Source organism: Bicyclus anynana, chromosome 18, assembly GCF_947172395.1.
Source record: "Bicyclus anynana chromosome 18, ilBicAnyn1.1, whole genome shotgun sequence".
Lineage (NCBI taxonomy): Eukaryota > Metazoa > Arthropoda > Insecta > Lepidoptera > Nymphalidae > Bicyclus > Bicyclus anynana.
In genome coordinates this window covers 5,924,031-5,949,602 of record NC_069100.1, presented here as the reverse complement: position 1 = coordinate 5,949,602, position 25,572 = coordinate 5,924,031, and the positions used below count along the sequence as shown (strand labels likewise).

The window sequence follows — 25,572 nt, the reverse complement described above, 5'->3', positions numbered from 1 at the left end:
TACCTGTCTGCTCATCTGCTGGTTGGGTCTCGGCTGGCGGTTCTGCTGCTGAGAGCCGCGCTGCCACGAGCCAGCGCCGCCGCCACCGCTGCCGCCACCACCACCACCACCGCCGCTGCCTTGACCTCCTGCCGGAACGGAATAAACCAACAATTAGATATATGACCTTTTTTATATTTTTTAAAATATTATTTTAAGTATTAAAAGTATTTTTTATCAATCTTTACAAGTTAGCCCTTGACTCACACAATCTCACCTGATGGTAAAGCTCCTCGTAACTTTGTTATTTGTGCGTTTATGTTTATATAACTCATAACAAAATATAAGGAATTTTATTCATCTTTTGTATATTTTTCTTCTTTTTGAAATTTTCGAACCTTCTTCTTTTGACAAAAATCAGTTAATGTTTGTTGACTTTATTTTCCCAAACGATATGAATTAGGCAGCGCTTTTGTTGCTTAATTTTGTAACAATTACTATCAATAAAGATAACCCCAAGGTTTAACCTTGTTCTTTTTTGTTTTAAATTTTGAAGTTGGACTTGTTCTGAACACCAAGTCCAACTTCATAATTCATTTGATTTATTCATAGAATAGACAACTGCATCAACTTTTGAAGTTTTGCTTATTTTTCAATTAATTATACAACCCCTTAAATTAAAAGTTAAATAAATGAAAAAAGAATTACCTTGCATGGGCCCTCCTCCACGCTTGTTATCCGGAGGTCCTCCTCTCTGAGGCCTGTTATCTCTCTGGAACCTATCTCCCTGCGGGCCCCTCGAGCCCGGACCGCCCATGCCTCCTGGACCTCCCATGCCTCCCGGCCCACCGGGGCCTCCCGGACCGCGATCCTGGCGAGGCCCGCCCGGACCAGGACCTCCGGGCCCGCCAGGTCCACCGTGTCCGCCCCGACCCCCGCGGAAGTCTCCACGATCACGACCCCCGCCAAAGTCGTTTCTATCGGAAATATAACACATCAGGAATCGTTTGTAACATTAAACCACAAGCAGTTTGTGTATAAAAATATAATCATGAATATCTCAACGGATAAAGGCATTGTTAACAACCCATCTTCGGCTCACTATTGAGCACAAGTCGTCTCAGAATGTCCACCACATTGGACCAATGCAGATTGGTAGAATTCACGTGTAGAGAATTAATTTTCAGGTATATTTACGATGTTTTTCCTTCACCGTTTGAGACTTCACGTCATATATCATTTCTTAAAATGCACATATGGTGCTGCGCCGGGCCAGTTTGGAACCTGCCTACGTAAATAATTTTTAGTTATTTACATGACAAATGTAATTAGAGCAAATGAAAAGAAAACAGGTCAAAGCATGATTTGCAGTTGAAAGTTTGGCTGCATTTTAAGTTGTAAAGCAGAAAGATACTTTTTTTTAGATTAGATAGAGGAAGTCGACTACCTGTGTCATTATAAAATGAAGATTTTTATAAACAAAAATAAATCTATTTAACCCCTCACGAGGTAGACTGACGACATCAAGCGTGATAGGCTTAAGATCGCAATGTTTGGAAGTCCCTACAAAAGGCCTAATTATGTCCTGCAGTCCATGTTATTATGTAATAATTATACGTGGACGTCAGGTGCTTAGCTACCGTTATATCAGCCAGGGGCACAGGGGCTCCTTAAGTGTAAAAACAAAATTAGTAAAATTTAATCTACAATCTCACTTAATCTGGTGCTGCTCCCCGGAAGAAAAAACTGCTCGCCACTCGTCTATAGCCCCCCCCCCCCCCCCCCTCCCACAACTAATATTGATATAGGGCCCCTCCAATGCACGCTATGCCACTGGTGGACGTCTATCGGCTGATATGATGATGATGATGATGTTACCTGGAAGGTCCCTGTGGTCCTCCCCACCGGTCGAAGCGCTGCGCGGGGCCGGAGCCCATGCCCCCTCGGTCGCGGCCTCCACCCCCGCCGCCGCCGCCTCCCCAACGACCTCCACCACCCCCGCGGCCTCCCTGGCCGCCCGGGCCTCCTGGACCGCCTTGTCCCGCGGGCCCCCAGCGACTGCCACCGCCGCCACCGCCGCCGCCGCCGCCACCACCCCATCTGTCTTCTGTTGAAAAATCATTTATTTATTAACAAACTTCAAAAAAAATCTATTTTTTTTTATGTGTGTTACCTCATAACTTCGTCATTTCTTAACCGATTTTGTTTATTTTCAGATTGATCACATTTAATTTTCATAGAAATCAATTCAGTAATACTGTGTTAAAATGAAATTAACGAAATTTCCCGTACTGTTGTGCTATAAAAACAGAAAAATAAAATCTTTTTAACAAAAAAATTAAATCAACTTCAAAATCTACAATGTTACTTTTCGCTTTTTAGTTTTGTGATTTTGAACTTGGTTTAATTTTTTTGTTAAAAACATTTTTTAAGAAGAGTAATTTTTTTAATTTACATATTTTCATTCTTTTTCAGCTTGAAAAGCACTTTTTATATGCAGACGTTCTTCAACCTCGGCGTTCATAAATTTATGTCAAAACAAAATTTCGAGTTTTATCAACGATCCAATTAAATACAGGAAGAAATTTTTTTTAGTGCGGATATTTTTATATTTTGTACATAAACAAAATTTAATGATCACGTATTTTTTCTTTTTTTTTTTTAACTCAAAAATAACAAAATTATCGTTAGCTAAAGTTATTTACTTTTGAACAGAATTTTAGGGTCACCCTATTGTGCGTTTATTTTATTTTCGTTTGATACCTAAAGAACGTCACCAGATCACTTTTAAGCTGAATATATCTTGTTTAGTAATAATATGTACATTATTTTGTTATTTTAGAGACATAAATTAAAAAAAAAATTACATAAAATGTATCGAACTGTTTGTAGATTTATATTCTATAAATGATACAGAACCACGAAAAAAAATATCCGCACTAAAGACCGAATCACCCTGTATATAAATTGAGGGTAGTTATGTAACAAAAAACCGTTCACTTTCAACACCAACACAATACATACCCCGGTCACCCCTGTGGTCTCTCTGTCTGCGATGGTCTCGGTTTCTGTCCGAGGAGCGTTGTCTCTTCGCCGGCGGGCCATCCCTAGAAGCCGACCGCGACCTCTTGTCCTTCTCTTTGACAGCGCCCGCAGCCGCTGCCTCGCGATGGTACCCTTCGATCACCGCTTTCGCCTCCTCCTCCGGCAACTCCGGGTATATCACCTCGTCAAGCCACGAGCTGCGCTCGGGTAAACTGTAGTTGGCTGTCAAAACAAAGAAGGCGAGAGTCAGACGAAGCATTTTCGGTGTCGGTTCGTACGAGCGGAGCCTTACGTTCGCCACTAACAATCACTGCACCGCCAACGGACGCCGCGAGACTCGGCGTTCAAATGTGGGCTTTATGTAAACTAGTTATCTCAGTTTCATTTTTGTTATCATATTCATATTACATGTACGACTTGAAACAAGCAACAATCTTGTCGCAAGCTACAGTTGGTATACCTTTCGAGAACAGTGTCAGTTACTATGATTTAAGTTGTATCAGCAAACTTTTAGATATTCAAGCGCGATCTTAGAAAATGTCGCTTACGACAAGCTTGCGCTCGGGCGACGTCAGCCCGCATTCGAGCGCCGCCGCGCGACGGCCGCGAGCGGTGCGTACAGTATACGCAGTGCAGCGACCTCGTGCCCGCAATGGCCACCTTCGCTTCGTTCACCTTTCATGTCCACAATGGCCGGGTCGGGCACCTCCTTGCCGTCGGCGGCCTCGCGCGTCGCGGCGCGTTCCTTCTGCGTCTCGTCGTCCACTACCACGGCGACGGCGAGCCGCTTGAATCCGTCGAACTCCCTGAGCTTGCGCCGTTGGGCCGACGGGTATACATTTGTCTGTTACAACCCCGCCAATACACGAACGCGGACCGTGTTCAAAACAAAAACATCATTATAGATCAATGCAGCCCAGGCAGACACAAACACAAGCTCAATTGAGATCCCATTCCTTATATTTTTATACTTGATGTTACCGTTTGGCAAAGCTTACGCTATATTAACTCACCGTTGTTGGATCCTTTGATGATCATAATACTTACAATACAGCCTTTGTGGATATTTGAAGCTAGATAGCGCATACCCTCTTGCACTAACATTGGATTATTGCGAATTGTGACTGAATTCAGATTTTAAACTTAAACCAAAAAATTGTGGTTTTATCGCATAGATCAATGTCTTGCTAGAGAGTGCGGTTTGAGGATAATATAATAAACATAAATATTATTCTACACATTTAAAATATATAATATGTACAAATAAAACTATAAACAGACGTAGACAGATCAGTGTATGAAAGAATACATTCAAAACACTTCGCCAAACTTCCATTATACTGTTGAAAATCCGCAAATTCAATTCAAATTTAAGCCATAATACACAGTCTGGGGTAAAATTGTAGCGATCTCGATTGGTCCTGAATTAAGTGCTCTGCCCATCAATTACATAAAGGGCCCCGCAAATTGCAAACTGAACGAAACTGTCTATAGTTACTCAATTTTCAAAATGTATGAAAACTGAAAATTGTTGGATTCTTTCAATTCAATAAGGAATGATGATAGCACAGATAACTTGAACCTTCTGATATAGTAAAATTGCAACCTAAATCAAGCTCATAAGCAGGATATCTAGAACAAAGTAAAAGTGATCTTCACACCATTTTAAAAATTGGCTAACTACAAATCAATCATAAAGTTTGCCATGTGCGCGCCGAACGGTTCAAAGGAAAGAGTCTCACCTGGTCGAGGATGAAATTCCTGCGCCTCCCCTTGGCCATATCCAACAATTTTAGCACGCACTTGGCGCATTTAGTCACCATCGCGTCCCACTTCCCTTCGTAGTTGGCCCGGAAGGGCTTACAGTCCACCTGGGAGCGACATAGTCTTACAGTCACACGAACAAAACTCACCATCCCCCCCACACACTTATCTCCTTCACGTGACAATTCCCTTTTGGCACATATTTTGGTCATGTTACTAATATTCAAAATCAATACCGTAGCAAGCTTCTACCGAAAAACGATTACCTTTATAGAATTGGAAAACTTATGCCAATTCGGCTCTGAATCTGTGTTGATTGAACTTTGAGCACATTAACAAAATAGGGTAGTTGACACTTTTTTTTTTAAGTAGTTCAATTCTACAATTTTAAAAGTTCGTTCTGCTAGATTGAAAAAAAAATCATATTTTTTGAAACGAGATTACATGAAATGTTTTATTTTTAAATAAGTTTTTGACAATACGAACCAAAACGCCTGTCGGCCATGATGGTCTTTAATCTAACTGTTTCATGACGTTTGACAAAAATATTAGTTAACAATTAATTTCATGTTTAGTATAACAAGTAACATTGTGACATTACAAAATGGACGACAACGTTTTTGACGTTTGGAAAATTTGAAAAAATACATGATTTTTAAATTGAGTTTTATAAGAAATCCATAATTTTTATTAATTAATATCGATATATTTCGAATCCTTATTCCATGTACTATGCGAAATTAACATTTAAATTAAATTTGATATGAGTCAACTACCCTATTCATATAAATATTAATTTTTAATTCCCAAAATCTTTTTTTCTTTTAGCAAAAATTTTCGTTGATTTCGGTGATATGCTACAGTACATATAATCGTGACACAGTAATTGTGATAAAAGGTGAATTCCTACGCGTAAAAGATAATAATCCTCAACTTAAAACCTAATTTATGTCTAGGATAATGCAGTCAGCGATACCAGGGACGATCCGTGTAGAGTCGGCATTCGGAACTACGTCCTCTTCGCTCTTCGTTGATCCACTGGTATCTTTACTATATGGCCGTGGTTATTTTTTTATATACAAACCCCCGTGAGGGGTCACGTTTTGATGTATTTTTTTTTTTACTTTTTTGCTAATAAATGATGATCATATTGCACCCTGTTGAAAATACAGACTAACATTAGTATCAGTGTACAGTTGGAGCCTTTGCGCTCTTTTTTTGTTTTAGTAATATTTGATGTCAAACCTCAGAAGCTGTAAGGAAAGAGTCATTAGTGTATTTAATGTCTTGTGTTTCTTGGAAGTAAATATATTTTTACCATAATCTTTTTTATCTAAGTACTATAAAATGGTACTTGTTTTGATATCTAAACAACGAAAAAAAAACTTTAGAGGTATCAAGTGACACCCGGATGGAACGAAGTTCGCTATACGGTTCGCTTCACGGGGGGCTTCTTGGGGTCGGGAGGGGGGGCGGGGTGTTTGGTGTTCTCTTGGGGTCGGGGTGCCTCTTGGAGATGGGGCCTTTTGTGGTCGGGGAGCCTTTTGGAGACGGAGGGCCTTTTGGGGACGGAGGGCTTTTTGGGGTCGGGGGGCCTTTTAGGTTTGGAGGGCCTATTTGAGTCGAGGGGCCTTTTGAAGACCCTGGAGCTCACCAGCTATAGCAAAAACATTTCCCTCCTTCTAACGCAGTCGGGTAAAAAGTGTCGTTGCAATTTTTTGGTCTTAATTTTTTCCGTCTAGCCCGCTTTCGCAACGCGCGATAAGGAACTTCGTTCCAAAAATCTTGTGTGTGTGTGTAAACTGTGTGTGTCTTGTGTGGTATACGTGATGCATACCTTCATCTTGTCAAAGAGCGCCCCCGTGGAGATCAGGTTGTACCGACGCTCGGGATATTCGGTGCAACGCTTCTTCGCCCAGTAGGTCTTGCCGGCGCCGGGCATGCCGACCATCAGGATAACCTGTTGATGATAAATATTTTTTTATTGGGGGAGGCTTAAAAGGGCTAGAACTCAGGGCCGTAAGTTAAAAATAATATTAGGGAGGGGGGGGGGGCTCCAATTTTTTTTCAAGGTTCTCATTAAACTGATAGGAAATTAATGGGAAATTGGAGACTTTCATGATTACGAGCGCTAAACGCTGCTAGAGAAAGGACTAAATTTGCTGGTCCCACTTCTGATATTTTTCCTTGTTGATTCTGAAATTTTATTTTCTCCAGCGACTGTTTATTTTCTCCAGTGTATGAAGAAACTTTGATATCCAAATACTTTAAACTGCTTGCTGAAAATTAAAGTCTATCTAAAATATTTTAAAGTTCTTCCTCCAACCAAAATTGAGACTGAAACAGGTGTGAAACCTTCATTGAACATTTCATCACGTCATCTTATTTCCATCTTCGAAGATTTGTCCACAGAGTATTGCCTAAAAGCATATAGTAGACATTACGGTTTTTGGTGTTGCTCGGCCTGACCATATTTTTCAAACACAACCTATAACCTAGTTACTACCCGCGGTTTCACCCACATATAGAACATTCCCTTTGCATTTTTCACACTTCACGAAGTCCAATGATAGCAGCATTTCCAAACAAACATACAATTTCTTCAAATAATCTCCCAACATTTTGAAGTGAAGAATTTTCTCAAACATCATGTTTTCCTAACTTAATCAATTATTCATTATTAAATTAAGCAGATTGACATCAAAGTATACCATTATATAGTAGTATACCACATTGTAGATGTTGTAATACATATTATATCCTAAAAAGGCATCGATCAGGACTCTGTTGTCTCGTTCCGGATACCTGCTAGAGCCGTGGAGAGCGCGCGCGGTCGACTGCGGCCAATCGTCAGCCGGCCTGGGCGATCGCCATACATAGCGCCCGCCACTTTTCTCGGAAAATTGATTTATGTTTTTTTATTAAGTCATCATGTTATTTAAGAAAAAATTATGTCATTAACACTGACCAAATCAGCAGCACACCTTCGTGACCTGGTAAAACCCTGGTAACCTGGCAAAACCCTGGCGACCTGGTAAAACCATTGTGGACTGTTTGTTGTTAGGACGAAGTTGACCAACTCTGGTAAACACAGTGTCAGGCAAAATGGTATTGTCCGTTCCGTTGGATTTAAAAAATGCGACGACAGTTTGATCTCTCCAGAGATTTTTTATAGTTTCTATTGTATAGTGAGGTGATATACATATAATAAATACATCATATATTTGTTGCAAAAATTAAAACTGGTTTCGAACCAGCCACATTAATAATGCAAGTAAAGTTATTTATTACTATACAATTATTAACAATAAAATAATAGTAGTCAGTGTTTTATAAGTATTTCATATTCTTTTAGTCAAATACACAGATGTTCCGAACAAAAGTTATATATTCTACTAATCAGAGTAGTCATAATTATCTTGAACGTTTGTAGAGCCTGTGAGACACATAATTAATATTTTAATATATCAACTAAAGTTTAAATTTTGCGTTTCGTAGATTTATTTTGAAGATTCCAGCAGCCTTGTACAGTTTTTATCATATATTAGAAGTTGTATTTCTCTACCTAGGCATTGTCTTCTTCTGGCTGGGCCAGGACGAGTTTAATGTTGTACTACACATTCATTTGTGACGTTGGTCATTTGTATTATTTTAAAATGTGGCGTTTAAACTATGTAGAATTTTGGATATTCATTTAGCTCAATCTGGAACAGTATTTATAGTAAAAATTTTGTAGTGAATGCAATTATAGCAATTATTGACATCGCTAAAACTGCATATAATCAATGATATAATATAGACAGCTTTAGCAACATGTTAACACACAGAGTATAAAAAAACTGATTTTCCGTTCTTCTTCGTCCTTAGCGGAAAATTACCTTTCTGTCAAATTTCACTGATATGTCAAGCGATATTCTGAATTAAAATGTTTAAATTTTTTCACTTTTTTTCGTCAGTTTGTGAATCTCAAGGTCATTTTTAAAATCGTTAAGGGATTTCTTGTATTGGACTTACAGACGGTGAAAACTAACACAGTGTATAAATATAGATACAAAAAGATTTGAGCAACAATTGCAATAATTACACCACTCACAAAATCTCGTGTACAGAAGGATGGTATAACATGTCATATCAATGTCATATATGACGTACCTCACAGTCCGCGTTGGTGGCGGGTCTGCGCGCTCCCTCCACGAGGTCTGATTGCGCTATGAGGATGTATCCAGGCAGCAAGCAAGGCTCCGTGCCGTCTAACTCCTCATCGACCGTGTATCTATGAAAACAAAGTATAAATTTAAATAACGTGTTATTTTTAACCCATAGCTTCGTTTTCTTTTTGTTTGAAAGAGTATACTTCCAGATTGGTCCCATTTTATTTACCTGAAAATGGGTTCAGTAATTTTGTTTTTCAAAATCAAAATAACTTAAATAGTAAAATACGAGTACATCTTTGAAGTCGATTCCATTTCTGTTTAAAAAAAATTACTAAATAACTTTATAAATAAACTAGCAGACGCCACTCGGTTTCACCCGCGTTATCCCTATTCCCGTAGGAAAAATAACATATGTTATTTTATCCCCCTATTCCGGGGGAATACCCCTATTCTAGTGTGGGACCATCCTACATGAAACGAACGAATTTAAATAAAATCGCAGCAAAATCTCATCATAGTCACCTTATGACGTATTTGATGCGCTTGTCTAGAGCATATCCTTTGAGCGCCTCTTCTTCTGTCACCTCCACGACGTCGTTGGCTAGAACAAAGTATCCCAATATTACCTTCAATATACATTTTCATGTCTTTTTTTTAATTTAAATTAAATTGTACTATTTCCTAGGATGCATCATCGACATATCTCATGACTAGAGAGAGACATACTGTAGGACAATTTAGTATTATCTGGTTTAATTTTTATTAAACTCTTATAATGAAAGGCCGCACAATCATGTAGAAAGTTTCACTTAAAAAGTGGCCAATTTTGCTTTGACAGTTTTAGAATTATTGGTAAAGAAAATTATACCTAAAGGCCTTTAAATATAGTCCAATATTCAATAAAATCCCAAATTCAGAGCAAATTCAACCTTAAGGATTGATTTTAAGGTTGAATTTGCATTTGGCACTCATTGAGTGGGGACGTTTTTTGGTCCCTGATTGTGCATCCACTTTTTAATAGGAAATCGATGTTCATTTTGACTTTAAAACAAAAGTCCTCCCCCGCATCTGTCTTTCTGTTAGCGATAAACATAGATGAAAAAAAAACACATACAGGGCTCCTCTTTGACGCCGGCGCTGGTCTCCTTGGCAGGCGCTTCGGCCGGCTGCTCCTCAGTCTCCATCGGCTCCTGCTTCACTTCCACTGTGGCCGTCGCCTCAGACTTCTCACCGTTCTCCTGTATCAGGATATATTTTTTGTACAACATCTTTACCACAGAGTAACCAGAGTCTTTACATGCAACGTACTGAAGCCGGCGAAACCCATTAAAAAAAAACAAACGCCACGCGTCTCCTACAATATACAAACGTTTTTCATAATTTGTATTTCAAAATTTAACACTAACAACAATTATGTAAATTAATAAAATAATTAATACCCCTAAATAATACTCCATCTTAGTTCTTTAGTTTTTGTGAACAGTTTGAAAACATAAGACGCCATTTTTCTTGAATAATATAGAAAATTGTACGTGTCGTACTGACTCGAGAATGTATTACTTTTGAATTTCGTATTTGTAGCCGCTACGACACCGTCGTGTTCCGTACGCTCCATCTGTACATTATTGATTAATCTGTGATCTATACTAACATTAGAGGTAAAGCTTGTGGAATTGTAGGTGAAAATTCTTTTACCATTAGAAAGCCACGTTATATGTGAGTATCACAAGCTATATTTCTTTCCTAGAATATAACCTAAGTCAAATACACTCAGCAGTCTTTATTATAAGTGTAATAAATATCCATACAAACTTTCGCGATTATAATTAGTAGGTTTCGCGATTATAATAATTATATTAGTATAAATTAGTAGCATTCAAAATGATGTCAAAAATTTACTTTAGGATCCTTGACAACTTCCTCTTCTTTGTCATCAGCTTTAGGAGTTTCCTCTGTCTCCGTCTTCTCCTTGTCTTCCACTTCCATGCTCTCCTCCTTCTCTTTTCTTTCCTGGGCTTCCTTCTCCTTCTTCTCTTGTGCATCTTTCTCTTTGCGCTCTTTTTCTATTTTCTCTCTTTCCTGTTTAATAAAAGAGTAAAAATTAAGTTAACATATTATAAATTTCAGTAAAACTGTAACTCATGTATACAGTTTAAGAATGCGTCCAAATATACATATTTATTTATTTAGGTATATTTTTGGCTATATTGCCATAAGCAATAAATTAAAGTTAATAATAAATAAAGATTTATTTTTTTATAAATAAAAGCTATTATTATTAGGGAGGGTTTATTTTTTTTTATAAATTTTTAATGTTTTGTATTATATTTTTATTAACATTGTTAAAAATAAAACAGGGCAAATAAATCAATTGAAGTAAAAAAAAGAAGTTTTCCTTTATTTTCTTTGTAATTGTTTTTCTTGTTTAAATCCCCCTACCTCTCGCTTTTTTCTTTGCCTCTCCTCTCTTTCTTTTCTATCTCTCTCGCGACGTTCCCTTTCCCTCTTAGTTGCTTCGTCTTTCTGCCGTTTGATCTCTTCTTCCCTCTTTCTTTTCTCTTCCAGAACTTCCTCGATCGGTATCTCGATCCTTTTTCTTACAATTTTCGTTCTGGAGAGCATGTTGTATCTAGGAACAAGAAGTAATGGTTAAATCAAACATTAAAACTTTTGAATTTGGCTTCAATAACAAATTCAAATAATTTTTGAGCACTAATTTTAAGACAGTTTTTTTTATAAAACAGTTTAGTTAAAAGAAATGTTATTTTGCTTGCGACCCCATAAAGCATGATGAGCTGTATGAGCGTAAGTACAAAATATTATTATACCTGCTAGTTTATTTGATGCTCACAATGTGTAAGTACCAATTTTGTTTACTAAGCAGGACAAAAGCATCAAAAAGACGGCCTCCGTGGCGCAGTGGTCCGCGCGATGAATTTACAAAACGGAGGTCCTGGGTTCGAACCCGGCTGGGCCGATTGAAATTTTCTTAATTGGTCCAGGTCTGGCTAGTGGGAGACTTCGGCTATGGCTAGTTACCACCCTACCGATAAAGACATTCCGCCAAGCGATTTTTTCAGTCTGGATTTTCATCCTCCTCCTAACAAGTTAGCCTGCTTCCATATTAAATTACATCATCACTTACCACCAGGTGAGATTGTAGTCAAGGGCTAACTTGTAAAGAAGATAAAAAAATAAATCGGTTGTCTGTAAAGAACGGTTTACTGACGACAGTTGAACGTGACAACGTCAGAAAATACTGATGGAATGGTTGCGTTTTTCAAAAGAAAATATCAGTTAACGTATTTAAAACAATAAATAAATAAAATACTGTTCGTTTTTCTAAAACACTATTTAATAATCTTCATAGACCAGAATATATTTTATTTCTTGTAAAAAAAAGTGGCAACCTTATACCGAGATATACTTTATTTCTTGCAAAAAAAAAAAGTTGGCAACCCTAGAACGAGGGAACGCATGACGTCATGCTTTTTCGAGTTTGCATCTGGCTTCATCGTTGTCACGTCAAAAACAGCACTTCCCCGCGCGCACGATTTCGCACCCGCGCAGTCTTTCCCCCCGTCGCCCGCATATCATCAACGAAGTTATCTTGCCAAGCTATCTCGCCTCACCTATCGTATCCCATGTTGACGCGGTAGCACACGTTCTTGGTGAGCACGTGCGGGAACAGGGGCCGGCCGCCGAGCGCCTGCCGGTCGAACTCGAACGCTGTGCCGAGCTCGGCGCCGTTCAGCGTGTACGATATCTTGCACGGGCTGGACTCCAGGTCCTGAGGATAAGGATATATTTAGATAACGAATCTTCTTATACTTAGCCGTAGCAACTACGATCATAGAGCTAATGACAAGACACTGTTTGTTAAATAAACATTTTGATATACTACAGCCCTACCAGTGTTATCAACTCTTGAAAATATTTATCCCTAAAGTTTATGTCAAAAACCCCTAAAATTGCCTTAATTATTGAGTTGTCCCCCTAAAAAATATAAATTCATAATAATTTAGAAATAATATGCTGTAATATGTTTATTTAATACAGACAAAATATTACAAAATATTATCTTCACCTGAAGATTCAGATTTTTTGAAATCATACAACATGTTGATATTGAATAAATTTAACAATTTTTTTTATTGGATGAAAATTGCCGCTAGTTGCCTTAGTGGTTGTAGAATAATGTATTATTTGTCGTTATAAGTCGCTAGGTCAAGAAAGAAATATTAAAATTATCATCAATTTAAAAATATTTAAGAGTCAAAAAATCCCTGAAAATACCCCTAAAAAAATCCCATCTCACTTATTTACCCCCTAAATCTGGGGGGGAAACCCCTGAGTTGGGAACCCTGAGTCCTACTTGATGTGTACTGTTTACCAACAAACAAATTAAAAACTGAGGGTGTAAACTGATAGTAATTTCACACCTAACAATAATTAGACTTAACTTGTTCTAAAATTAATGAAAAAAAAACGATTAATAACCTCAGAACAATTAATTATAGTTATTATATTTTTAATAACATTTTATAAAAAACAATACATAAATTAAAATAAATAAGTTATGAAAAGACATGCGTTTTCTACTTTTATTTATAATTTGTTTGTTAATAAACAATACACATCGAATAGGGCTGTGGCATAGATATAACCGACAGGCCTCTGTGCAGAGAACACCTCACGGTCTCTTAATAATTGGTCCAGGTCTGGCTGGTTGGATTTAACATTAACAATTTAACACTTCACTGCAATCTCACCAAAATAAATGCTAGCGTTAAAGAAGGTAAAAGGGGTTTTTAGCCATTAAGAGTCCGGCATAACTCAACACAACAACTGTCTATGAGAATTTTTCTCCCTAAAGAAAAAAAAGTCTAATATGCTAGCAGTCTCAGAAGATGTACAAGTTTACTCTACTACGCATTCTATGCAAAGTCTTACAGGAATGTTATGTTGCATGCCAGTACGTTAAATTAGTATCTAATATATTTAAAAGTTTTAATTTTTTTAAATTTTGATAGTTCAAATAAGTTAAAACTTAATGAATGATTGAATTGTTGTTCTGCTTGCGATCTCGCACGTTATAAAATGTACGAGAGTAAATACAAAACATTTTATGTACCTGCAAATTCTTTTACAACCCGATATTAAACAAGCAGTAAAATATATGCATATTTTGCAGGATATTATTTTTTTGCAAATTATAAAAATGTGAATTCAGATAGCCTAAACTACCTACTACTACTACTTATTGCAATTAAAATATATATAATGCTATATAAAAGTTTTTGAAATGACATTCCTAAATACTTGAAAAGCGTTTGAATTTTTTTCAGTTTCACAGAACAGAATTACATTGCAATTCACACCTATCACCGCCATTTTGACCCCATTACAATCAGGTAAACATTGTGTGTCACATGACATTAAGTGACTATGAGATAATTGCCTGCAACATTGGTGGTACTCTGAATACGAATGAATACGAAATGAAGTCTTTGAAGTATTTGTTAATTATTTGATTATAGGATTTATTAGTATTGTGGAAATACTGCAGCTGGAAGTTGGTTCTACAATTCACATGTTCACACATTAAATATTCTGGAAAATAGGATGGTTTTATAATTTCAGCTGTCCATATGGTACAATTGATCTCCGCGTCTGTGTGAAAGGAGCGTAAGTAACATCACCACTTATCATTCAGTCTTCTAGATCATGGTTTCCCAACCTGTGGTCTGCGGACCCCTGGGGGTCCGCGAGTATGTGTATGGGGGTCCGCGGTGTCATCTCTGGACCATACATAAATGGTCGCATCTCGTAATCGCTACGCTTAGGTACTTAAAGCGAGCAGATTTTATTCTTTTTAGATGAGAGCACAGATATTAGAAATAAAGCAAACTTGCTTGCATATGTTCATTACGAACACAACAACAGCATAAGTGAGGATTTTTTATTTTGTTTACCTCGGCCTTCGCACACTACAGGTGAAGCAATATTTGAAGTATTGAACAACTTTATTCCACTCATGAAAGTACTTGAAGTTTATGGCTGTTAGTTGCCCGCATTCATTGGGCAATGATGCCAGATATTGATTATGATTTTTTTCTCTGTTTATTTTATCAAGGGGGTCCGTGAAAACTGTTCTTGATTTCCTAGGGGCCCGTGGCTGAAAAAGGTTGAGAAACGCTGTTCTAGATGTTCAGTATGGAATTAATCTCTGCGCCTGTGTGAAACTCGCAAAGTGACGTCACATAAATGACCGTGACCACTACTCACCAAGTAGACGCCGAGCACGTCCTTCTCGTTGAACGCCTTCCCGTACTCCTTGAACTCGCCGTTGCTGACAGCGCGGCCGGTGCTCTCAAAGCCCCAGCTCAGCTCTCCTTCGCCTGTCACAGTACCGTTATGTTTAATATGACGGCCTCCTTGGCGCAGTAGTAATCGCGGTGGATTTACAAAACGGAGGTCCTGGGTTCGATCCCTGGCTGGGCCGATTGAGGTTTTCTTAATTGGTCCAGGTCTGCTCGGTGAAAGGCTTCGGCCGTGGTTAGTTACCACCCTGCCGGCAAAGACGTATCGCCAATCGATTCAGCGTTCCAGTACGATGTCGTGTAGAAACCGAAAGGAGTTTGCATTTTCATTCTCCTCCTTACAAGTGGCTCCTCCAGCTCCTCCTTCACTTACCATTAGGTGAGATTATAATCAAGGGCTAACTTGTAAAGAATAAAAAAATAGGTAATTTACAACTAGCAGAACCCTACAGTTACCACCGCGTTGTTGCTACTCCAGCGGGAATACGCTGATAAAATATAGCCCATGTCACTCACTGATAATGTAACTTTCCATTGGTGAAAGAATTTTTTAAATTGGTCCAGTAGTTTTGGAGCCTATTCGTAACAAACAAACAAATTTTAACTCAACTGTTGTTTTGGAACTTTAGATTGGTGGGCGTCCGCTAGTTTCATATACGAGTAAGTTATAGCATCTCCTATTAAAATGCACAATCAGCAACTAAAAAACGTACCCACTCAATGAGAGCCAAGCACAACTTCTTGGCACTCAATTCAAACAGTCACATTTGCAAATTCAACCTTAAACTCATTTCTTAAGCTTGAATATGCTCTGAATTTGGAATTTTATTGAATATTGGACTATATTTAAAGGACTTAAGGTATAATTTTCTTTACCAATAATTCTAAAACTGCCAAAGCAAAATTGGCCAGTTTGTATGTGAAATTTTCTACACGATTGTGCAGGTGCAGTGCATTATTAAAACAGGTCAATGGTTACAATCATACCGAGATGCAATGTGGAGTCTACAGTGGACCAGCCGACGCGCAAACCGCTCGCAACTACCTCCTTCTCCGTCGTCTCTGTGGTTGTCACGACTGTACCCATGCGAACCTGTTACATGTACATAATTTAATTAAAAAAAAACAAAATTGTCTTTGTTTATATCAAACATCAACTGATGAACCACTATGCTATAGAAGAAAAGACTAAAGAGCGATGCCTCATCAGTGAGTTGCATTACGTTGCGTCCTGTAATCGCCGACTCTGCGTCGTTTTCCATATATTTTAAATAACATGCCATATTAAACAGTTGCATCGTAGCAGGCGACTTTTCAAAGGACGACGGACCGTGCGTGTAGTGTTTGTGTATATTAAATACAATACATACAATAGCTCATCTCTACACTGGTAAGGCAAGCAGACCGCGCACGACCACTCAGGTCGAAGGCCGGTGACAGACTGCGTCATTGCCCCCCCCCCCCCTCATGGTATCTATTTAGTATACACAAACACTACAGTGTGTATTTGTTTTTTATGCATTTTTGAGGCTTCCTTCTTCACCTTTTTACCATAGAACTGTCAGGCATCGCAGATGTCTGCATCCATACGTAGTTGATGTCTCTTGGATGTATTTCAGTTCTTCATTCCTGATCTCCACTGCGAAGATATGGAATGCCCTTCTAGCTTCCGTGTTTCTTACAACATGGCTAGGCAAGCGCGTTTTATCATAGGTTACATCATTGCTTACAGTTAAGCATTTTTGCAGGTGCAGCCACGCTCGCCTTTATAATGTAATAAAAAAACTGACAGGATACGTGCGTCGTCCTCTTGCACTGCGACGTCATGCGTCATCGCAACATAGGTGTCGCATATGCGTTATCCGATGCGACGACGCAACGCGATGGACCAATGAGACATCGCCCTTACAAAGTTCACACATCACACTGCATGTTCTTCATGTCTTTAATTGAAAGCATTTTATCGAAATTCATTATTATTTTAGCAGCCCATTACAGGGTTTTTTCTTAGAGGCGAACGCATATGGAAATTAGACCCTCCACGAATTTCCACAGCAGTTAAGAAGATAATTATATCAAATAACCTACCTCGTAACACACCCGACCACTGGCCACGCCGTGCGACGCCCTGACGCCGGCCCACGCGTGGGCAAAGGCACCCTCACTGAGCGGCACCACGGAATTTAGCTCCGGTAGCTCCAAGTACTGATTCAAGTCACTGTCATCTGTCAAACAGAGGAATATTTTATGTACTAGTGAACACCCGAGTAATAAATTAATTATGTGTTAATCCAGAATGTAATTAATATCCTTTTTATATACCACCGAAATCAGTTCAGTAGTTGCTGCGTGAAAGAAGTATAATTTTTCTGTTATATACATAATTTTTCAAAGTTTCAGCCATATATGTTCAGCAATTTTTGTGCAACAATCAGTAACATATGTAAGTTTGTAATTTGTAAATTAATTTGTAAGATTTGTTAACTTTTGCACGCCAACTATGGCAGGATATGTGTTTAAATGTAATATTAAAGGCCTGTGTAAATGTATGGCGTATGGCCAAGTGCGAAAACCGCCCAGAAGAAAGAAAAAGAAGAAGTAACATACGCGTTTACGCGCGCAACAAACTTACGCGTTTATAATAATAATAATATTTATTGATTCACTAGTACACATAAAAATAATTTACATAAGTCTGCGATCTCCACACTAGGATTCCCTGTATTGTGGTAATCACTTTCTTCCACAGTAGAAAAACAAGAATATAACAGTTTATGAAGTGTGTGACAAACAAGTTAAATTAGGTAGTAAAGTTAAGTTAGGTGGTTAGTTAATGCTAAGTTTATATAATTCAAAATAATTACGATATATATTATGTGAATATGCGTGTGTGGTGGTGGGTTTGTATGTGTGTTTGTGTTTGTGGTGTGTGTGGCGGAATGTGTGAGTGTGTGTATGTTAATAACCTTATGTATAATGGTAATAAATTAATCCATGCGCTAATCACATAGTTTAATTTAATTTCAGCAATTTTTCGGTTCCTCAAACCATTTATTTAAGAGTTGTTTGCATTTATACCTCGACACGTGTGTGATTTTAAGTGCTCTGTTGACTTTAGTGTATATCAATGGTCCGGAGAGGGCGAAAGATTTACGTGCATATATATAATATCAGAGCAATTTAATACTTACACCAAGACAGAGTGATTTTGTTGTCATCTAGTTCGGGCTCCACAAATTTGGGCTCGACCGGTTGTTTCTTGTTTCGAGGTGGCTCCTACAAACCAATAATATATTTATATATGATATCCATGACTTGTTTTATATACAATAATAATAATAAATTCTTCTTCAATAACAGATTGTCCAAAAAAAGTAAACTTACTTCGATGGGCGGCGCGAGTACTTCGTTGGTGACCTCTATGGAACGGTAGTAGTCTCTCCAACGCTTCTTTTTCTCTTGCTTCTTCTTCAGACGTTGCAACTTTATGGGATTCTAGAATAATGCAAGAGTCAATTGTCACTTCTCTTCCTCAAAAAGTTCATAACTATATCTTAGTAAACGGGTTTGTATTAGATTTTAAGCTCTATTGTATATTTAATTTTTATATATTTTCAGACAGACTTCAAAAAAAGGAGGAGGTTTGTCTGTATATATTTTTTCTTGAATAAATTCAATGTATATGTGAAAGTATTTGATGCCACTTCTAACCATTTTTTTGTTACTATAAGAATTCTTTTTTGTGAAGAAACAAGTGTGTTTAAGATTCAAGGATAATAAATAAAACAAAATCTTGTATTTTCTTGACTCTTTTTTGCCTACTTTACATTAGAACAGCAGTGACTTTGCCTGCATGAAAACTCTGACTCTTCTATCTTTAAACTAATCCATTACTATAGTCACATTTCAAGCAAGTCACACAGAATTTAAAAAAATTATATACCTAAACCTTCCTCATGAAAAAATATATATACTGGCGAAAACTGCATCAAAATTTGTTCAGTAATTTTTAGATTTTATCACTAACAGACAATCAGATGTGGTGGTGATACTTTGTTTTATATTTATCTGTACTTACATTACTGAACTCTTCCAAGCGTTTGGCATCTTCCTCTGCTTGTTTCTTTTCCCTCTCCAACCGTTCCTTCTCTTTCACTATCAATCTCTCGTTGAGGAGCTCCCACTCTTCCTCTTCTGTTAACTCCCGTTTACGCTGCGACAAAGAAATACACTTCAGCGTTAGATATGTATTATATTTACAACCAGATTTTATGAAGTTAAGCCCATTATAACAGTTTTCACTCTCTCTAAACCTTGATAAAGTAAAATAAAACTACTTTGTATATAACCAATAATGGGTAATTTCAACACCAAACCTATAAATTTTTCTTATTTCTGTTACTAGGAGATTTACTGTTATTTCTTAATGTAGATTAATTTTAACTCTTAAAATTAAGCTTACCACTTCCTTCTTTTTCTCCTTTTCTTCTTGTTCTTCCTCATCACCTGACTCCTTCTTTGTGTCACCCTCGCCGTCTTTCTGTTTATCAGGCTTGTCATCTTTTTCACCCTGATCATTAACCTGCATCTCTTCCTGAGAGTCATCTACAAAAATGTTTAATATTATATGTATAATATAAATAAATATATAATAATATAATATATATTATATGTTTAATATTTTATAATTTAAAGGTCTAGTTTTATGAATTTAATCAAATTCTTACTACTATCTATAACTAACATGACAATTAACAAAATTACCACTGTGCCTAGAAGAACATGTCATTAATAACTTATAATGTTTGTTAAGAAATGAACATGATTACATGAGCATTCCTATACCGCCTTCAAACTGATCATCAGTTAGAACACAATGATATTATATAGAACTTAATATGATGTTATTTTTTGCTTTTTAGTTTAGTCACTATGTTTCATATTTTAGAAGTCGGTTGAATTTTTTTTATTAAATTTTTTTCGTTTTCACGATCATCAAACATGATTATTTTAACATAATTACGTAAATGGCGATTTTTCGTTAAAATGACGTTACTACTTGCTACTACCACTATACTAATGCCACTTTGCATAAAATCATTATGATTTATGTAATTTTCTTTAAAAAACAATGTTAGATGATTACAATTACATAATATGATCAGTGATCTCATTCTTTGTACGGTATTTGTCCCCTAAATTCGCCAAATAGCGGCTGATGATGATGATGAATACCATGCACTTCCAACAGTTTGGAAACGAATAGTGTATAAATGTTCGTAGCACAAATAAATAAAACTTACTCTGATCATCTGTATCAGGTTTAGCTTCTACAGGTGATTGGCTCCTGCAACAATTCAAAGGGTTTTAGAGATATAACAATACTGGCATACACTTTTCTGCGAGAAAATCAGTGTAAACTTTCATTCATTTTGTTAAAGTAAAGTGTTTTCTTTCTTCTTTCTTGTCTTTCAATACAAATGTATGTTTTTTGGAGACCAAGTAAAGTGGTAAAGTTTGAAGGAGGCCTATGTTGAAGGACTGATTTCTCTGCTTTAATAAATTAAGTAGTATTAAGTACAATATATGTAATAAGCAGTAAGAATAAAGGTTATTTTTATTTTATTTATTTATGTACCAGCGAACGCCTGCGACTTCGTCCGTGTGTAAATCAATGTAAACTCTTCACCACTACAGGGGTTGAACTTTAAAAATTCTTGAATCACATTATATTTCGTATTTTTTTATGATTTATGAACTAATTTTTATAACTGTAACTGTACAAATTAAGGACTTTCTAATTTTCATCTTTTATTTTACCCCTTCCATTTTTATTTCAAAAAACAACCTATTTTTGCTCCAAGGTCCCATTTGCCATTATACAAACAAATATGTAAAAAGGTAACAGACAGACTTACTGTTACATTTATAATATTAGTATTGATGTAATGTATGTTCAATAAATGTTTGTTGCTCAAAAACAAAAGGGATACTAAAGGTTTTTGATACTCACTGCTCATCATCTATAGAATAAAGTTCATCTCCTTTGCCTTTATTGCTATCAGATTCCTCCTCTTGCGAATGCTTCACCGGTGACGATGGTATGTCAGGTTTTTTGGAGTCTTGTTTTGTCTCCTCTGCTGACGAGTCTTCATCTGCCTCTTCATCAATCTTTGGAGGATCTTCTCTTGAAGCCTGTTACATATTTTATAATCGCATACAAAATTTCAAAAGGTCAAAAAGTTGTTTTTTTTATTTTTAAGATGACTATGATCAAGCATTGACAGCCTCCATCATGAGAAGAAACTAACTATAACAAGTTTATATTCATTTCATATTATTCAATTAGATGATTTTGAATCACTGTAGAAGTTAAAAGATTATTATGAAAGTGTTAGTAAACTAAGCCTTCCTTTAATAGGTATTTAAATTATTTTGATTTTTGAATTTCTTGATACATTTAAGTAGCATTGCCACTTGGATTGGTCAGTTTTCACAGAGAAAAGCTATAAATTTAAATATAAAATATAGATGTCTCTCTTTTGTCTGATCTTAACAAAAAGAGCAATATTTTCGATTCAGCTATTGGTTGACAATGAGTTTTAATCTTCATGGGATATGTGGCTGACTCATTTTAGGCCTCCTGCAGTCAGAAAATTACCTTGGCTGGTGTGGAGCATAATCTAGATGACGATGATCGTCTAGTAGTCCTGGGAGCTGCAACTGGACGTCGAGGCGTTGCAGGCTCATCCGCATCTTCAGTTGAAGTGTCCAAGAGTGTTGTATCAGCAATTGCTGATGAATAAAAAAAGTCATTATTGCCTGGACTAGTCTTATATTATCAACTTACTATAAGTTTTCAACTACTAATTCACCATTATCTTAAAATATTATTACCTGACGTTTAAAAAGTGCTTGTAAGCCTAATTGAAATAAATGAATATTATCTCACAACATGACACGGGTCTCAGCTAAAAATCAGCGCCGTGTGTTTTGCTTGTATATAGTACACGGCATATGCTGAGCTGTACACCCTTTCCTTTTTAAGGGTTACAGACAGACATGCTGTTTTTAGTTAAGGATACTGTTTGTAACTTTTAAATTTGAATAAATTTATTTTCTTTCTTTCTTTCTTTCTATCTATTGACATGATGTCAGCTATTAGCATTCATAACCTTTACAGTTAATAATATTAAAAGCTGTGCAAATTGTAAAAGGGGATAGAACCAGGACCATTCAGTGATGAGTTGGGCCCCTTTATCATTGATCTATTGAGGTTTTGAGGCTTGAAGGGAAACTGACAAACATTTTGCTTGAGTTGTAGAGGTTATTGAGATTCAAAATGAAGAAGTTCTACTGTATTACATTCCTAAATTTTTGTGTGAATTTATATTACCTAACTATTATTTCTTTTATCCAAACATTTACTGTAATGCTTATATTATTTTGCTTATGTACACTATTGTTTGTATTATTTATAAGTAGCTTTACTTTTATATTTTATTTAATTGAATTCAAGAGAACAACTTAGAGTTCCTAAAGTGCAAATAGCATGTATTTACTAACTACTAACTAATATAATAATATATAACTAATAAATAATATAGAACATACCAAGATCCAAGCTATGTGTCTAGTTAATTTACCCAGCTTGTATGTTCAATGAATGCAATAGAATTCTAAATTTTTATTGTATTTTTAAAGTTTAGTTATATAGATAACAAATATATTTAGCTACAGTAGCGGAATTACATGCAAATTGCTTTTGCTTTGCGGTTGCTTCATTATCACTATCATGTTTTAATGTAGTGTGGAATTCCCAGTACAAAATATGTTGATAGATAAGGCTCATGTCACTAGTATGTGTGTATAACAATCCGTTGTATTATTTTATCCCATGTATATCAACAATGTTTTGATCCATTGTAATTTGTTACAATGGATATCCCATGTTATAGATAATTTTTTTTTTTTTTTTTTTAATTTTTCAAATTGCTTGAGCATACTTTATGGCATGTGCAGCTGACCTTCCATTGAGGGTCATGCTGGCTAATTTACTTTGTTATTGATTTTTTTGATATTTATTTTTTTAGGAAATCCCATATGTATGCGTGCTTTAGCCTTCGTACACTGGGACACTTACATTGGGACACTGAGGGCAGTAGCAAGTTTGTTTTCATGGATAATGATGCAATTTTTATAGCTCATTGATCTGAGTTCAACCTCTTCCTTGATTATTTTTATGTCTAGATACTCATGCAATTCCGATATCTTGGTGAACCATGGAGCATTTGTGATGGTTTTATGTTATAGATAAATGGGCTATGTAGAAATACCCTGGAGGAGAACAATTGTTTTCATATCAAAAAAAGGAATCATATTAGACCTTACTAGTAGAACATCTGAATTATAAACGACCTTCACCCATTATAATAATGGAAGAAGGTTGTTGTAATGATGTGTTTTATACCAAACTAACTGATGCCGTGCGGTTTCACCCCCATAGTTCCTGTGCCCGTAGGAATACAGGGATGGTATATAGCCTATAACCTTCCTCGATAAATGGACTATCTAACACTGAAAGAATTTTTCAAATCAGAGCAGTAGTTCCTGAGATTAGCACATTCAATCAAACAAACAAAAAAACTCTTCAGCTTTATATTATTAGTATAGATTTAGTATGCGGCCAATTAGTTAAAGCAGTAACACATTTTTGGCTGTTAGTGGCTTACAGTACTTGGCATGAATACCCACAGCAACAAGCACACTAACGCCATTACAAACTGATTAATACAAATATGTTTAAGTTATTATTATTTGACTTTATTGTTAGTGCATTAAAATCAAATAAATAGTTGACTAGTGTCAACCAAAGTTGAACACATCCTGTGTTCAACTTACTTCTCAGGGACTTATTCAGTAGGTTGCCCACAAAGCTCCTGGCCAAACTATCATTAAAATAGTAATGGATTAAGTTCCATGTCGAGTAACTTCCCAGTGTAACAGACTTCAGTTGGCTGGTGCACAGTGGTAGTATCGGCACTATACCATTATAACCCCCCAATATTACTGGGATGCACTGTTCCAAGCACTGAATATTTTTGTAATGTAAAAGTCAGTATACCGTTAGACTAGTAAATAGAGAAAGATATAGTTACTTGTGATTACAGTGATTATAGAGGGATATAACCTTTACATCTATCAAAAAACTAACACAACTGGCATTGAATTACCGCCGAAGAGATAAACGTGAAATGGCTATATCAATTAACAACACATACAGAATTTTATAATAAATTATTCAGTAATGTTTATTTTTAATGTCTTACGTTTCCCTGTAAGTGCTTTGTAACAATATTTAGGCAACGGGAAATAAAAGAACGCGCGTCATGCGTAAATAAGCAACGGAATAAAAAATGGTGGAAGCGGCAATTTTTGCCACACGTGCTTAAATCGGATAGTCGCAAATAGTAATTATTTGGCATTTTATTAGAAATAATCTGCATTGTATACTTACATTTGCCAGTTTTAGCTTCTAGAGCCTTCTTTAACCTTTCCACCAATGCCGGTTTGTTACCCTTCGTATCCAAACCCAAAGCCCCAAGCTCGGATCGAAGATCCACCACTTTCATCTTCGCGGGATCCATTTTAAAGTTCCAACAAATGTTCAATGCACTATAGTTCACAAATATGAATGTCACAATATTAAAATCATATGAATTTCTTAAATACACCCATAACTCGCGAAAATTATCTTCCACGAGAAAAGCGCCAAGCTAACCAATATGGCGGCGCGCGGTGATATAAATGTGACCAGTTTTGAAATTATGAAAACAGTTTAGGTAACGTAATTGCTTAATTCTCACAAAATCTATATGCTATTGATTAGTAAAATTAAAATGAAAACAATTTAATCTTAAGTCAAGTAATTTTAAAATTAAAACAAAGAAATTAAAGAATTGTGTTTTTTATAGTAAATCAAAAAGAATAATTAGAAACCAAAAATATTTAAAAACGAAAAGACATGAAATTTAATTCTACAACTACAAGTACTTTAGATAGATATCATCGATATCATACATTTATGTTTAATGGACGTAATGGACGTATGTTTACTACAAAACTACAAAATTATGATTTTTCCCTTAAAAAGGCTCAATTTAAACCTGGCAACATATTTAACGAATGTTGGCGGCATAGATAATTTATTTCTACTTTTCTACCAATACTTCCGGAGCTTTGACACCTATGTAATATGTATCTAAGTTCCGGAGAGTATGAACCAGTATGAACGTCTACATGAATTT

General features: G+C 36.4%; 1 protein-coding gene across 1 annotated transcript in view; it reads right to left on the bottom strand.

Annotated features, from left to right (window-relative positions):
• Window positions 1-25,073, bottom strand: part of LOC112051638 (heterogeneous nuclear ribonucleoprotein U-like protein 1) — a 31,475-nt gene extending 6,402 nt beyond the window's left edge. The window contains exons 1-24 of the mRNA XM_052887217.1: window positions 24,783-25,073; window positions 21,927-22,060; window positions 21,279-21,460; window positions 20,569-20,612; window positions 19,728-19,870; window positions 19,344-19,478; window positions 18,650-18,760; window positions 18,457-18,541; window positions 17,354-17,490; window positions 16,253-16,358; window positions 15,231-15,343; window positions 12,575-12,732; window positions 11,382-11,571; window positions 10,842-11,021; window positions 10,057-10,180; window positions 9,465-9,543; window positions 8,941-9,061; window positions 6,626-6,748; window positions 4,767-4,895; window positions 3,700-3,868; window positions 3,004-3,246; window positions 1,858-2,086; window positions 688-956; window positions 4-128 (exon numbers count right to left, since the gene is read on the bottom strand). Of these exons, the coding sequence (XP_052743177.1) occupies window positions 4-128; window positions 688-956; window positions 1,858-2,086; window positions 3,004-3,246; window positions 3,700-3,868; window positions 4,767-4,895; window positions 6,626-6,748; window positions 8,941-9,061; window positions 9,465-9,543; window positions 10,057-10,180; window positions 10,842-11,021; window positions 11,382-11,571; window positions 12,575-12,732; window positions 15,231-15,343; window positions 16,253-16,358; window positions 17,354-17,490; window positions 18,457-18,541; window positions 18,650-18,760; window positions 19,344-19,478; window positions 19,728-19,870; window positions 20,569-20,612; window positions 21,279-21,460; window positions 21,927-22,060; window positions 24,783-24,912 (3,459 nt within the window). The 5' untranslated portion in view covers window positions 24,913-25,073. The remainder of the gene's footprint in view (window positions 1-3; window positions 129-687; window positions 957-1,857; window positions 2,087-3,003; window positions 3,247-3,699; window positions 3,869-4,766; window positions 4,896-6,625; window positions 6,749-8,940; window positions 9,062-9,464; window positions 9,544-10,056; window positions 10,181-10,841; window positions 11,022-11,381; window positions 11,572-12,574; window positions 12,733-15,230; window positions 15,344-16,252; window positions 16,359-17,353; window positions 17,491-18,456; window positions 18,542-18,649; window positions 18,761-19,343; window positions 19,479-19,727; window positions 19,871-20,568; window positions 20,613-21,278; window positions 21,461-21,926; window positions 22,061-24,782) is intronic.
• Between the last annotated feature and the right edge of the window lie 499 nt (window positions 25,074-25,572).